This window comes from Pundamilia nyererei, unplaced genomic scaffold, assembly GCF_000239375.1.
Source record: "Pundamilia nyererei isolate P.nyererei 1_Seehausen unplaced genomic scaffold, PunNye1.0 scaffold00050, whole genome shotgun sequence".
In the NCBI taxonomy this organism is placed as follows: Eukaryota; Metazoa; Chordata; class Actinopteri; order Cichliformes; family Cichlidae; genus Pundamilia; species Pundamilia nyererei.
The window spans coordinates 2777984-2793983 of record NW_005187451.1 but is presented as its reverse complement, the minus strand read 5'-3'; the positions used below and the strand labels follow the sequence as shown (position 1 = coordinate 2793983).

At 43.0% G+C, this 16000-nt stretch overlaps 1 protein-coding gene across 1 annotated transcript in view; it reads left to right on the top strand.

Annotated features, from left to right (window-relative positions):
• arhgef39 (Rho guanine nucleotide exchange factor (GEF) 39) overlaps nucleotides 1-16000 on the top strand; it is a 95715-nt gene that overhangs the window by 76783 nt on the left and 2932 nt on the right. Inside the window, exons 10-12 of the mRNA XM_005733242.2 lie at nucleotides 5306-5535; nucleotides 11269-11357; nucleotides 14848-14965. Of these exons, the coding sequence (XP_005733299.1) occupies nucleotides 5306-5535; nucleotides 11269-11357; nucleotides 14848-14965 (437 nt within the window). The remainder of the gene's footprint in view (nucleotides 1-5305; nucleotides 5536-11268; nucleotides 11358-14847; nucleotides 14966-16000) is intronic.

The window sequence follows — 16000 nt, the reverse complement described above, 5'->3', positions numbered from 1 at the left end:
TCATTACAGAGATGCACATCACCTAATATGCTTAATTGGTAGTAGGCTTTCGAGCCTATACAGCTTGGAGTAAGACAACATGCATGAAGAGGATGACGTGGACAAAATACTCATTTGCCTAATAATTCTGCACTCCCTGTATGTGAAACAGGTCAACTTCTTCAATTCAATTTTTTAATATAGCGCCAAGTCACAACAACTGTCACCTCAGTGCTTTATGTTTTCAGATCCTACAATAATACTTTGAACACTAAGAGTCAGGCCGAGCCAAGCTGGGCCAAGTGGCTGCTTGTGGAAAAGACGCGTTAGAACAGGTGCGGGAAGGACAACTGCCAGGAAGACTCCACCCCAAGGTGGGGCGAGAATGTCAAGCCAGCCTGGCAGATCGATCCGCGAATGATTATGATTGATGATTATAAGGGACAAAGAAGGAAAACCAAAAACAACAAACCCCAGCCCCAAAATGCCGAACCCTGCCAATTCTCTGCTTATGGCTGCTAGAAAATAGACCTGTACCGTCCACTTTACCACATGGAGAAAGAGTCCAGCATCTGTGAGTTCATTTATTTTAGAGATCTGAGGCGGAGAATGAGTCTATTTTGCTGATACACATTAAAGGGATTATTTGCACTAGAACAAATATTTTGGGAGAAAGACCTGGGCTGGTTTGATATGTGGGTTTTTATTTTTCCCTCCAGAGCACGTTTGTCCTTGTCCTTCTTTGCTCTTTCTTCTTTTTTCTTACATTGTTTTCTGAGTGAATGCTGCTAAAGTCAGTTATTGTTTTTGTAATCAGCTGTTTCCGTTTGTAATAATTCTGCTGATTTTCTTTGTTAAACTTATTAAAATGATTCTATTGTTTTCAGTTATGTTATGCATAAGATTTTATTTAAATTAGATTTAATCTCCGGGCTTCACACAACACCACAAAGTGTCATAGCATGTGTCTTGACTGTTTTTCTGTTTGAGAGGCATTTTAAAAGCAATTTGATCCCCACTCGGCCCAGCCACTTAATCTCACTGGACTTGTCTGTAGCTGAAAATGTCCTCTCCGAGCCCCAGAGGCACAGCTTCGGCCACTCGGGCTCACTGCAATCACAGGCTATTTGCTCGGGCAATTACAAAAACGCCCTGGACTCAGGATAAATTTTAATCTTATATATCCAAATGTCAGCCCTGCTTGCTTATTAGCTATCAGCATCCTGCTGCCAATCACAGTGAAAGAGATGAGTTTTCCTCAGCGACCACACCGAAATACTAGAAATTACTTCTTCTCGTTGTAGAAGGCAAAATATTGTTGTAGTTTTCTTTCTAAGATTACGGGGTCTTTACACTACAATATAAAGTGCCTTGAATTTCAATTTCAGTTTATCTACTTAAGAGGGACAATGCAGTTTAACATGGTTCCAATAGCATGAAATTGATGTGCTGCACAGAGTTTGAGGCTTCAGGTGACGGTTGTTGTGATTGGCACTATATACATGCAATTGAATCGAAATGGGGATAACTTCACAGTGTTCAAAGATCACTAAATGTTTGACAAATTAGTATTTATTATTATTTTTATTATTAAAAGTAGTCAGAGCAGTTTTAATGGATGTCACAGAGTAAAACCAGTGGTGGGCAATAGAGCAGGGCGATATGGCCAAAAATATTTATCACGATATATATTTGAAAATTTGTGATAACGATATAACTGACGATATAATTGATGCGAGACAAAATACAACTCCACAACATTACTAGTGCAAAAAGATAACCTATCATTTATTTTCACTTAAACAAGAAGCTGGTTTTTATGTACATTAAAGCTTTATAAAAATAGTGCAAATGCAAATTCCTTGCTGAAAGTTTAACCAAAAGGCATTTCCAGTAGAAATGGGCTGACATATCCTGAGCATAACCATGTATAATATCCACTGAAGTTAAAAAGAGGTGCTTTGCAACATTAAACTGCAGTGTGCAGTACGTATTTTTCGGACCATAAGGTGCACGGGATTATAAGGCACATTAAGCGAAACAAAGCAGTCAGATAAATCAAACTTTATTAAACTCATTCTTCTTGCTTCCTCCACTTCTGTACCATTGATTCATTAATGTTGAATTCTCTGGCAGCTGCTGTATTCCCATGTTGTTGCAGTATATTAATGACTAACCTCGTATTGTGGATGGATTATCTCAGTTGTTCTCCTGACTGAAGTTTGGTCCGTTCACAGCATCCTGCCATGCGATTGCATTTGTCTCTAACCATGAGGAACCTTCACGTTAACTTTTATAAGTGGAAAAGTGTTGGTGTTCGTCCTCCAGCTTCACTGTTTATGTTATGCTAACATAGCTGTGTTGCTAGCGATCACGTAGCACATCATTATATACCAGCTAGCCCAACTTCAGTAACCCTACAAACGTCACTGCTGTTTAGTTTCCTGTCTTCATTTATGTTGGAAGTGATAGCAGAGCTGTACGTTTGAATTTTTTCAGAAATCTCTCAGTCAGAACATGCTATATCATGTTTAGGTAACTAGCGAAACTAGCGAGCTAATTTCTGCTAGCTTCCTGCTAACTTCTAACTCCGTTAAATGTAATAAATTTTGTTTTCATGGATGCCTGGAAGTTAAACTTCATAGTTTCACCTGGTTAAGCAGCAATGCTGATCGTTTTATTAAAAATGAAAGAATTTAGACAGTTTTTAACTCTCAGTGATGCTGCAGTGTTCGTTTGACCTGAAACATACAGAGTTTAGGACCCAGATTACTCCCAGATTTAAGAGCATCTTAGTCCGACAAATACGACAATAACGACGGCCGCTTGCATGTTCTGCAAAAAAATGTGCTTTGTCGTGTATCTGACGGACAAACACCAAACCAGTTCCACATCACTGAACTTGCACTATTTTTACAAACCAATTCTGGTTCATTTGTTTCACTCAACAATCGGCCATGTGCGTATGAAAACAAAGGCACTGCGCATGCGCGTTTTACTCATATTCTATCGCGATATTTCATTTTCCTATCGTTGCCTAACATTATACCGGTATTACCGTGAACGGTATAATATGGCCCAGCCCTAGTGGGCAATTATTTTTCCAAGTGGCCATATGAGAAACTGGGCCTGTTATGAACAGCTGCACCAATAAATACTAATAAACTCCTCCTGGTAACACAATGAGCCAATGAAGCTGTGAAAAAGACTCCGTAAAAACATTTATTTTTACTATTTTCAGTGTTTTATCAGGATATAATCAACATTCTGAAAAACAATTGGAAACTAAATGTGGATGTGAGAAGTCTGAAAGTGTTTTTGCTGTCTTGCTTGTAGTTTAACTTCTTCATCAGCAGCTTTTCAGTTTATTTGGTTTTTAGGAAGAAATCTAGTGTGCTTTACCTTTGAGTTTATTACAGGTTCAGTGTCTGAGGTGGAAATAAAGAGGATGACACGAGAGAGGATCTGTATGTGGACTCGTTCACCCCTGAGAATATTTGTGAATCCAAATAGTGCCAACATCTCAGTAACACTACCACTACACTACTGCAATAGAGTTCGAAATGCCTCTGTGATTGTGTGAGCAAGCACTTTGGCGACAGTGGGAAGGAAAAACTTTTAACAGGAAGAAACCTCCGGCAGAACCAGGCTCAGGGAGGGGCGGGGCCATCTGCTGCGACTGGTTGGGGCCGAGCACATAGCCCCGCCCCTCCCGTCCAACATGTTTTTCCATTACAGATTTGGACGCCCATGATTGTAACACCTTAGTGTATATTAGAATGGCAAAGGCCACCAAATTAGCCTCTGATGGAGAGTTTTTAAGAATAGTTTACTGGTTTTTGTTATTTTATGTGAAATCACAAAGTTGGTTTTGACGTCATCGCTGGGTGGTAAGCACATTGGTAAGCAAAGGTTCAGATGTCTGTTCTCGGTCTGCGTTTAGTTCATAATGGCGATTCAGATTTCTTGTCCATCTCTTTAGCTGGTTGACCCAGGTGTTTAAACTGGTCTAGTTTCTCTGCCTCTGTTCTTGCATGCCTGTTGTTAAACCCGTCTCCCGTTCACACACATATTCTGTCTTGCTGCTTCTGACTTTCATTCCTCTTCTCTTCAGAGCAAACCTCCACATCTTCAGGCGCTCTTCAATCTGCTCCCTACAGTCTCATCTGCAGTTGTCATAGGCCACTAAGACTCCTGCCTGACCTCATCTGCCAATCCGTGCATCGCCACTGCAAACAGACCCAGAGTAGATCCCTGATGTAATCTCGCCCCACGTTGAACCCAGCTGTCTCAACTCCTCCTTGAGCTTTTGCCATTTAATCCTCGACTCCGCCTTCACTTCCTCGTCTTGATTTCTGCAGTCATCCTAAAAACGTCCGGTGCTGTCTACCTGCCACCACTTTCTAGTCTTATATCTCTCTCAGTTTGGCCTTTCTGCATAAGATATAATCCACCTTTGTGCACCTCCCTTTGCTGTTATATGTCACCTATGTTCTTCCCGCTTCTTAAAATGTCTTGACCACAAGTATTTCCATCCTTTTCAAAAATCCATTACCATGTAATCCATGTCCTTGTCCTGCATTTCTCTCCTTAGCACCGTGGCCACCCAACACCTGATTATCACCTCTGTTCCCTTTATCTACATGTCCACTGAAGTCTGCTACTCTGACAGCCAGCCTGAGAGCCACATACACTGACAACATTCAAAATCAGCTTTGATTTCCACCTTCAAAGTGATCCTGACTATTTGCATACATGTTCTTTTAAGATTAACCCTACACGTGCTCTCTGCACCATGCTGGAACAGCTTGAATCCACCTCGCTTCCATGTAGTCTCCTGCATGCACATATATCTGCCTTCTTTCTCTCCGTCTTGTAGGCAGGCTTTAAAGTCCCTACTCGCACCTCCACACTCCTGCCTTTCTTCTCTCCTGCCGCCTCCTGACACACCTTTCCCCTTGCCTCTTTCTTTGTCTTTGGCCAGCGGTAACAAGTTTCAGCACCCTGCTGGCCAACAGCACCCAGGGCCTGACAGATCCACTCATTCTGAATGAATGTGATGTAACCCTCCCAATTTATCCAGCCTTGAGACCTGCACTTAGCGTATGCTGGCATGTGGCCCTCTTATGGCTCCGTTAATGAATACATGTTCATGTTTAAAGTTTGCATTGACCCCGTGCTAACTGGTCATGGACAACCAAAGGGCCAAATGTGACCTGCAGGCTGTCCAGTGTCCACGTCTGGACTAAATGCATATTGAGTATCTAATGATGGATGTATATATGTGTATAATATTGTTTTCTGTTTGTTCTTGCTCCTGTCACAGGGAGGTGGTACATCTGCGAGGGCTGGCTGAAGGTGGTCCCACCAAAGGGTGCAGAGGCCAAGCCTAAGATGTTCTTCCTGTTCTCCGACATGCTGCTACAGGTCAAGCGTTGCAGCTCCCTGCATTCCACCAGTGGACAGAAGTTTACTGCCGAGCATGCCTATCCACTGCAAGACTGCACCGTAGAGAAGGTGTTTGGCCACACACGGAGCCAGGGAGGCCTGCTCAGTGTAAGTGTCTGCCAGTCCCTGAAAAAGTCCCTGAAAAACCAGCAGAGGGCTCAGCCTCAACGGTTGTATGAACGGTATCTTCTTGCAGTTAGAGCTGTAAGGATTATGGAAAACGACACAACGTTTTTAATGTTGCCTGTTTACATTATTACAATTAAGATGAGATTGAAGTTCAGACTTGCAGCTTTAATTCAAGGCTTTAACAAAAACTACAACCTTACCTGTTCAGGTGTTACAGATATATTATAATATATCACATATTACAGATACAGTCCCCATTTTTCAAATCACTAGTTTTTAACAAGGTATAAAGTGATGATATTAATATGAACCACTCCCCCATTACTATGTAAATCCTCACTGTCATCATGATGGTGGCTGTGAGCGTTATGGAAACATCGTTCTTATTGTAGAGTTGAGCTCTCTGTGTTTCTTCTTTGTGTGTGCGCCCTGCACTGTTTCCATCTTCCAAATGTTGGGAAAAGCTGAACTTGGAAAGAAAATTGTCTGTTTTCTTGGGCAGGTGGGGAGACATCTGTTCACTGATTTCAGGGCACACATGAGTGACTCTTTAGCGGAGCATTATTTAATTTCCACTTTTGACGTATGTAGCTTTGATTTGTCTTACTTAAAGTTCCTCGATGATGAGTGGTATAACGTGTAAAAATAAGACGTTTGCTGAATGTTTTCAAGCCTCGCTCCGTTAAATGTCATTTAGTCCTGCGTGTTGGAGGAGACCTGTGCTCCTCTTCCTCTCCTCCCTAATCACCTCTAATCCTTGTTGAAGTGGCCCAAAAGTTGAACTTTGAATGTGTTTCTCCGCTCGGTCCATCCATCGTGCAGGTCTCTGTACAGCTGCTTGCTGACAAATTGTGTCTAAATGATGTAGCTGCTGTCATGAAACATTCAAAGCAAGGAGTTGCGCGTCATTGAGCAAGGAACCAAAGCGTTTATGCAGCGAGTGTTTAGTGCCAGTGCTGCATGGTATCAATATTCATTTCAGCTGATAGGCTCTGGCTCAAAGAGCTCTTTATGCAGCGCTGCTAATGTGCTTCCCTGTGATCCAGAGCAGCCACGTCTGATGATGGTGCTGTCCACTGCTGTCTGCTCAGCTTGTCAGAAGCATTTTTGCATGTTTTCTGTCAGTGAAGCTCATTTGTCACAGAACTGGTAGCATACAGTTGGCTGATAGATCTACAACATAGAAACCAATAAAACCCGACCGGGGACGTCAAACGTAAGTCCACGGGCTGGATGTGGATACAGTTATATCCGGCCGCGAGATGATTTCACACAGCAGTTATTAATGGGCTGTCGGTACGTGGAAGTCAAACCTTCAGCCCTGTGGGACTTTATTTTAATGGTCACGCCACGCGGCCAATCGCAGACTGGGATCGTACCATTATGTCAAAGAAGGAAAGGGGTCAGACGTTCCAAAGACAGCAGGTGCAGTGGTACGGGCCAGGTACGCAGAGAGACGCCGAGCCGGATTTAAATGCAAACCTCAAACGAGCAGCGTCTGGCTGCATTTCAATGATACTGGAGACTGAAAGGATGAGTGCAGAATGTATAAAAGTAGGAGCTGGATAAACCCGTGATACACCTTTTAGTTTTAGCCATTTTCCACCGCGGAGGACAAAAAGTTCCACATCTGTACAGACCTCATGTGTTCTCCACAGTAGAAGCAACATGAACAAAAAATCACCTTCTTGAAAGAGACTCAGATGTACAGTTTAGTACTGAAAATTACATAAAATAAACTAAATACAGTTTAAAAAACCTGTAACTTTCTGTCATTTCACACTTTTATTTCTCACGTCCAAAGAGTCGTGCAGACAGATTCTCTCTTTGTCACAGCAGCTGTTTCTTCATCATCAGTGTGTGACTTCATCTGCACAGAAAGCATCAGTGGTCCAGCGGGCTGTTGGAAATGAGTTTGACACTCCTGAGCCAGACAAAAAAGATAACCAGTTTACTTCTTTATGGGGGGGGGGATCCTCTTTGGTTACCTTTGTTATCTGTGATCATGTGATCATCCACCTAACACACTGTTTACTGCAACAGCTACATCCTTCTTGCACATGTTCTCTTTCAGCTACTTATTAATAAGTGACTTTTATGAAAAATCATTTCCCCTGGGGATCAATAAAGTATTCTGATCGTATCAGTAAAGGTGCGGGTATCTCAGGTCTCATTTGTTTATAGAGTAATTGGAGCTGTTGTCGGGGCTCAGCCAACAGGCCATCAGGTTTTAAACTGAGTGGATCAAATGTTAAAAATGGGAAAACATCCGTCAAACACAACAAGACGGGCAAAAAGTCTGTACAGATGATTAACTGTGAGATATGTCCGCACCTTTCATGCTTCATGTATCACGTGGATCATCATGGACATTTTCATAGGTTGGTTACAAAATGCATTTACTTTTATTAATAAACGTTTACGTTTTAAAATGATTAATAAACACTTATTTTACATCCAAGAGGTCTGGCAAACGAGTTTATATCATAAACACGATCCAATGAAAAATAAAGAGGAAAATAACCAGTCGGGTGATTCTGATCAATATCACGTATCGATTCTCGCTGCGTTCTCATTGGCTCCTCTCTGAGAGTCACCAGCATAGCAGGACACACAGTAACTGGTTACGTTTGTGCACGTTGGAGCTGTTTTTACAGAGAAACCTTTTCTTAAAAGTAATGCAGTAGAAAGTAATGAGTTACACTACTTTTACCTAACATACGTTGTCTAATAATTACAGTTTTTATGTAACAGTTCAGCTTTTCAGTGAAGCCTGCAGCTTTAGAACAATCTGAACCTGTAGGCTACAGAATCCGTGTCCTAATGAGGACACGCGAGATCTTTTTCTCAGTCTTTAGCTGTGAACACAAAGCCGACCGCACACAGAGGCTTTAAAGTGATGCCACAGTGATGCTACTTGAGCAATAAGAACAGGTGGACAGGGAGGCTGCAGCCTGACTGCTCGCCTGTTTCACTGTTGGAGGTCTGCATTCAGCTTCAACGTCACTCTGGATTCTCGGTTTGTGCAAAGCACTGAAGTTGTGTTCGTTGTGTGTGCAATAAAAACAAAAGTTTGGTCCATATTCACGCTGCCATATTTTAGACTGCGTGACTATTTTCTTCCAGCAAACAAACTGAAATCAGCACAAGTGCAGCTGGAATCAATGAGCTAAACTGAGAGGCTAAGGCGAGCAGGCTGACGATTCCAACTTGATGGCCTACTGGGAACCAGTTCTCAGTTCCATCCCGACTAACCAGACTGTGTACAAGTACACAGCAGCGCTCAGTTAGTCGGCAGTATGAAGCCTTATATTTGGATGTGTTGTTTGAGGACGTTGAGCCAGTTCATTCGTCTTCTCAGAAATCCTGATTCAGTGACGTCTAGAAAGAAAACAGCATTTTTTCTAAATACTACTTTAATGCTCGTTACTTGTCGTTTTTTATATTTTGTGAAAGTGTGCAGTGGAAATGATCAAATATGCACACAGAGCAGAGTTGCAGTGACGTGACGGCTGTGTGACGGATTGTCGTGACCAGGCCAGGCTTCAGTTAAAAGCCCTGAGAATGAAAATCATCCTTCAACAGACTGATGAAAAGGAAACTGATGGAGAGATTACACTCACAGCTGTGTTACAGGGAGTGCGTGTGTGTTTTAAGGACTGAGGAGTGCAGTGATGGGCGCCTGCTGTTACCTCAGTTGCTGGATCAGATTAAGCTACAGATCCATCTCCTCTGGGCCTCCAGTAAATACGTCTTCCTCCAGCCTGTCGCCGCTCTGTGACCGTCCCGTTGCATGTTATCTAATGGCAGAAATGGCATTTCATTAGCCTCTTATACCACGGAGGCCCAAGCGCATACTCGATAGCGTTACGCGTAATTCCTCATAAGGACACATTATTGATCCCTGCGTGAACTCGAGGAAAAAGACTGTCAGCACACCGCGGCCCTCCTTATACGGGGCCATGAAGTATTAAAGTCAAATTAAATTTGACAGCTGTAAATGTCATGGCAATCTATATGCTAAGTATTGGAAAAAACAAAAAAACCTCAAACGTTTTATTAAAATTTCCAGTGCCCCCTCCCCCGTTGGGTCTTATTTGTGGCTCGACGTCCATTTTTCTCTTCGTTTTGTGTCTTTTCCTTCTGAATGCGTCGGCTTTCTGTATCCTCTCGCCTCTGCTCCCTTCCTGCTGCTAATATCCTCTCATTACTTGAATATTTCCCACATCCCTGACAGATTCTCTTTGATGTATAAATAATCAAGCTAAATTATGTGCAGTGATGAGGCGCTGCTGTATTATACAAAGTCATTTCTACCTAAGAGGGTCAGATTTCCTGACAAATTCCTAATTACGACATCTCAACAGAAGTGGAATCTATTTGTGCAGAAGCAACCACCCCTCCCTAAGCAGCGAGTGCCTAATATCATGCAGCACTTAGTCCGGCCCCTTTCACTGAACTTGGTGCTTTTGATGATGGTGCGTTTGAAGTCTTAATGTCTAATAAGAGACTATCGTCATTGTCTGATGAGCTGTAATCGCCTCCGTACTGGCTGAAGTTGGATATATCAGAGCTCAACAAGCTACTAGTCTGTGCAGATAAATGTTAAAGGCTCTTTAAGGTGTAATTGTGATCTTTAAGCAGTTTTCCTGATGTAACTGTGCTGCTCTGAAAGCACCTTTTGTTTGGGCTTAGATTTGTTCAGCATGTACATCCTGAAGCTGGACTGAGTAACGTGAACAAGAGAACTGATAACTGACTCATATAAAGTCCTGTCAGAACAGAGAAGTCCAAAAGAGAGATGAAGACACCGTCCAGAACAATGCAGTGTTCTCTAAATCGGTTGTTAGATTTTGTTAGTTTAATTGATGCCTGGATTTTATACTCAGTCAGGATTTAAAAGCAGCAGCAGTTTTCTTTGTGTGGAGCTGATCTGGAGACAGTTTTAGCTGGTTTGTGTTGACCCCTATAGCTTTTATTGTGCAACTGCAGCCCAGTGTGCAGCTTTTATGGTTCATCTGCCCGCAGCAAGTCTGTAATGCAAGAACTGCTGTGATTGTACACAGTGCTGTGGAGTGACATCACTCTCTGATTTGTTCCAGAAAAGATTTTAATGATCGATTTTAATAAAGTTGGTGAAATCGAAGAAGGTTTCCCAAAAACACCAGCACAGTTTTTCTTGTAGTGCGTTATTGTTCCATTGTTTTACATTTCAGGGTTTTTTGCTGTAAACTGGTTCTGATTGGCCGCACAGCTTATTACATCATGACTGAGAAGAAGTTCTTATCACATGCAGCTCGTCTTCATCAAGTATTAGAACCAGCTGGCAGCACATTAGGACCAACAGCTACTGTAAACCCATGCCTTGCTCAACAGCACAATGACGGGCAGCGGTTCGTCCTTCTTCCCATTTCATCGGGATCTGATTTAGTTTTATCTGAACTGGTTCCCAGTCAGATTTTGAAATCATAGTTGGATTTGAGGCTCGTAGTTGGTGAATTGTAAAGAGTAAAGCCACCGAGGTAGAGGAGGTCACCTGCTGATTGGCAGGTTGGCGGTTCGATCCCCGTCTGGTTCAGTCTGCATAGCATTAACCCCACGTTGCTCTCTGGAAAAAAGTGCCTATGTGAGGCGAGTTGTACAATTGCTCGTGTAGAGGAGAAAAGCACCATATAAGAACCCGTCTATTTACCATGTTTCATCTCTTCACAGCTGACCTTCCCCAGAGCCAATCTGCTACTGATGTCCAGCAACCAGGAGAACCTCAACGACTGGTACCAAAGCCTGAGTTCAGCTATCAGGTAAACTGTGACAGATATCTGCTCTGTTTGTGCGTCTGACCTGCAAGAAACCTCATGGACCTGCAAGTTACCCTGATATAAGTAACGTTAACCATGACAGCCCTGCTCTAGAGTGAAGCGAAACCCGGCTCTTACATTTAACACAAAGTCTTGCAGTGTGTCCTTTGAATGTCTGTTTAAAAATATGAGTAGTTTTCATAACTGCTCCTAGTCACAGTTTATCAGAGGAACTTGGCACAGTTGCACTTCGGTATATAATGAGCAGATAACATTTGATTGTACAGGTGTGGAACGATTCTTTAACACAGGCTGTTTTGGTACCTCAGGCCTGCCCGGCTCTCAGACAGCGTCTTGGCATTAATCAGTCAGACCTTAGTAATTCTACTCCCAGCCTACCTGGCCCCAGCTCCCTGGAGGAGGACTTGGGTCAGCCCTGCTATGTGGAGCCACTGGATATGGTGAGGGCCCTGACCTCGGTGTGCCCAGCCAGGCTAATTAGTTTATCACTTTGTCAGTTAGGAGAGAGGGGAGGCTGTCAAAGAGCTCAGACCAGGCAGCAGATGGGGGCCTAGACAGGCTGTCAGCTCTAAACTCCAGGCAGTGTAATTAGCTGTGGGGGAAGACGGAGGAGAGGACCGGCTGAGAGGACCAGGGGTCAACAGCACTCACACCACTGGGGAGCAGTGTAAGGCTGAAGGGTGTGTGTGCTTGTCCGTACGTAACTGAATTATTGATTTAATAAAGACTGCAGGGTATCGTGACTGACATCTCCGAGGCTTTTGGATATCGCTCTAAGTGATGACCAAAAAAGTGTTTAATGCTGTTAAGTTTCATTCGTTTTGTGTTTATTTTTAATTCATTCATTTTCATTTTCTCTGTTTCTGATGGAAAACACCACATTTCCACTCATACTGCTTAGCTGTGATTTCATGATTTTAATCACTAGTAGCTGTAGAAAAGATTTTTTTGTGTGTATCTAATTTTTCTTTTTATCAACAGCTAATAAAACACACCATGTTTTGCTGTCCTGATGGCTGTTACACACCTAGCCCCTTAATGCTAACCATGACAAATAGTTAGTTTAGATTTTTGACCTACCGTGCAGCCAAGGTTAATGTCCTCACTACGTATCTGAAACCTGACCAAGCACACAGTCACATTTGTGTAGCTTCTTAGAAGGCTTAACCTAAAACACTGTGACAAAGTGCGTAATCCTTAGGCTGATGTCACAACTGCAAAGATTTGCTGCCCATAGGGATGTATAATGCATCATCCCAAGGGTGAACTCAATTACTACCATTACTACTAATTGCAAGGTCAGTGGTTCAGTCACTGGCTGCTCCACTTCACATGTTGAAGTGTCCTAGAACACTTTAGGTGTGAATATTTCACTGTGTGTTATACTTGTATAACTATGCATGTGACAAATAAAGAACCTTGAACCTTGAACCTTGAATGGGTGGATGACTGGATATGTAAAGCGCTTTGGGGTCCTTAGGGACTAGTAAAGCGCTATATAAATACAGGCCATTTTAAAGCGAGATACTTGAGCCTAAGTTGGCCCTGAGACGTCTGTTTGGAGTGTGTGCTGCAACGTGAGGGACAGTGTAACAGAGACTTTGTCCATGCAGCGATGCTGATGGATGTCAGTGTTCCTGATCACGCTTTATAAGAAACTTGATTATGTTTGTGGTCTGAGGCATATTTAGTAACCACTGATCCTGTTTTTTTTTATTTACAACACGTGTTCCCAGTGATGATTTCACAAGGTCATTTTACGTATTTTAAAGTTTGCAGTGAAATCAGCTGAGAGGAGACGGCCTTCTTTCAGAGTTCTGTACGAACTGATAACGTTCTGAGACCAAAGACTACGACTAAAATATTTATGTCGTTTTCAGCTCTTTGTTTACAGGAACAACGGCACATTACTACCAGTGCTAAATCCTTTGGCTCAGACCTGCTAGTAATGTGTCATTGTTACCTGTTAATCTGATGAGTAAGAGGGCAGCAAACCACTAGTTACAGATAAAATGATACCAATGAGGACCAGTCAGCCAGAGAATATAAGGTACAATGGTGTGGTGATGGTTTCCAGTTGGTAATAAATCTTGGTGTCCTGTGATGAACAGAATCCAGACGATGGAGCGAATGAGCAGAAGCCTTCATTTAATTACATCCAGGATTCACCTCAAAGACGAACACGATTGATTTCAGAAAAAGAAGCCCAACTTCAGTCACTGTGTGGCTTAAAGGAAAGTTTACCATCAATCACAATACCTGAATATCTGGATGAGGCCACAGTTTCAATAGAAAGAGAAGGAAGTGCTGCCGACACCCTCTTCCTGTTTGAGACCAACGTGACCTTTATTTTTTTCTGCATTTAAAATCACGTTGAGCTGACCCAGCTGTGACTGTATGGAGATAATGGAGAGATGCTTTTAGATTTTGTCCCAAGCCATGAAGATAAATAGTGTAGGCCCCAGGAGAGAACCCTGCAGCACTCCGTCAGTGTTACTGAGTTAAATAAGAAGACGAAACAACAAAACATTTGTTGAAACAACGAGCGTTTCACTTTCGTCTGACACAGGACTCTTTGTCTTCTTCTTTGATTCCTAGCTGGCGTTAGGCCTGGATCGGCTCCTAAGCCCATGCGCCGCAGTGGGTGCCAATGGTTGTTGAATTTCCTTCACAACTCGTTTCCATGCGTGGAGATCGTTGGCGATTGTCCTGGCCTTGTCGAGATTTATTCTGCGATTTCTGATGTTACCTTCGACCTGTTTTAGCCATGTTTTTCGCCATTCGTTGGATTCTCCGCTGTGTGGGACGTTATGCCAGAGAAGTTGGTGTCGTAGTCGGCTCGCGTCCATTCGACACACATGGCCAAACCATCGCAATCGGAGTTTTTGAATTCCAGTCAGATGTCCTCCTATCGAAGGCGGTCTTGAAGTGATTCTCGTAATATCTGCCGAAGGCAACGCATCTGGAAAACTTCGAGCTTGTTGAGGTCTGCTTTAAGCAATGTCCACGTTTCTGATCCATAGAGTAGAATCGGCAGGATCAACGTCTGGAAAAGGCGGATTTTGGTCGAGATGGAAATATTGGTTCACTTCCACAAGCACCACTTTAAAAAAGCGGAAGTTGACCTATTCAAGTGTGCATCTCCGCCATGGACGCGACTTTCTTCTGCGCGATCAGTGAGTCCAGCTATTTGAACGGCTAAACTTGTTCTATCTGGATGTCGTCAGGTGGACAATGAAAACATAGTCAGTCGGTGTTGGATACAGACTTTCTCACCTGGTCCTTTTCATGTCGGACAGTCAGAACTGAACCAGGGGCTTCTTAGTGAGGGGGGACAAATCATCAGAACCAGAGTGTTGCATGGAAAAAAGACCACAGTGTCAAACTGGTTGTAAACTGTTTACTGGATGCCATTAAATGGTGCAATTAAAAACTTTAATTAGTAAGTTGCTGCCTGTTTTGTTTTGTACAGGAAGCAGAACTCTAAGCAGACGGCGATCTATCAAAGAGACGAGCTGTGCCGCAGACCTCTGCGCTCTGCCGCCGATCGCCACAACACTGCCAACGCCGCCAGCAGAAAGAGAAACATGGTGAGTGTGTCTTTAAGCTACCAAACAGATTTTTAGGTCAGTTTAACTGTTGTTGATCTTTGTGGTGGCAGAGCATTGATCATGTGTTCTGCTGCTCGGCCTTAGATATTAGTTCTGTCTTTACTTTCCATGAATGTTACTTGAAGAAAGTTAAACTCCATTATTTTAATTTCTGTGGTTGACCAGCAGTGGACACTTAGTGGTAACATGCTTGTATACTGAGAGCACGACTGGTGGATTGGTCCCGGTCCCCACAGCATTATCATCACAGGCTCAAGACAGCCTCGCATCAAGTCTTTGTTGTTGCTCTCTGTGCTTAACGGTTTTTGTGTCCAGCTTGGATTCGCAGTCTTCCTGCCGTGTCAGATACAGCCTCAGACGGGGCTGAGTCTAAACGAACGAGTCTTAAATCTTTTCTGAATTTTACCAACAGTTTACACATTTATGACAACCAGATAGAAATGTTGATGAAGCTCACATCACGAACAGGCACAAGAAAAATGGTATAAATGTTTGGGAATGAGCTGGTGTTCTGCATGAATCTGTCATAAAACATCGGCTTTAATGACAACGCTACCACGAGTAGTAGGCAGCATTTAGGACATGAAGTTTGGCCGATGCATTTAAAGCTGTTGGTAATTCTCAGCATTTACTTGCTGCCCCTTTAAATAAATGAACAGTCACAGCAGTGACAATCACAGTCATGCCTGCCTCTGATCTTAGTGCGTCCCCTTTGTCATTTATTTGAATACGTTTAAAATGAATCATTAAACCTTACATTCATGTGCACCAATCACCACACATCACGTCCACGCCCACACGGCGTTTTGAAGCAAGTGTAACACTGCCAGCTTCTCACAGATGTGAGTCCACTATGGAAAAGAATGAAAGAGAAGGAACGTGAAACTATAAAAGTCAACGTTTTTGCGAAGGAGGGGCCGTCTCTTGGTGACACGCTGCAACTGAGTGTAAGCAGCGTGTATACAGCGGAAACGCCCAGCGGCTGGGAGCTGGCCCACAGCTGACCCACAGCTG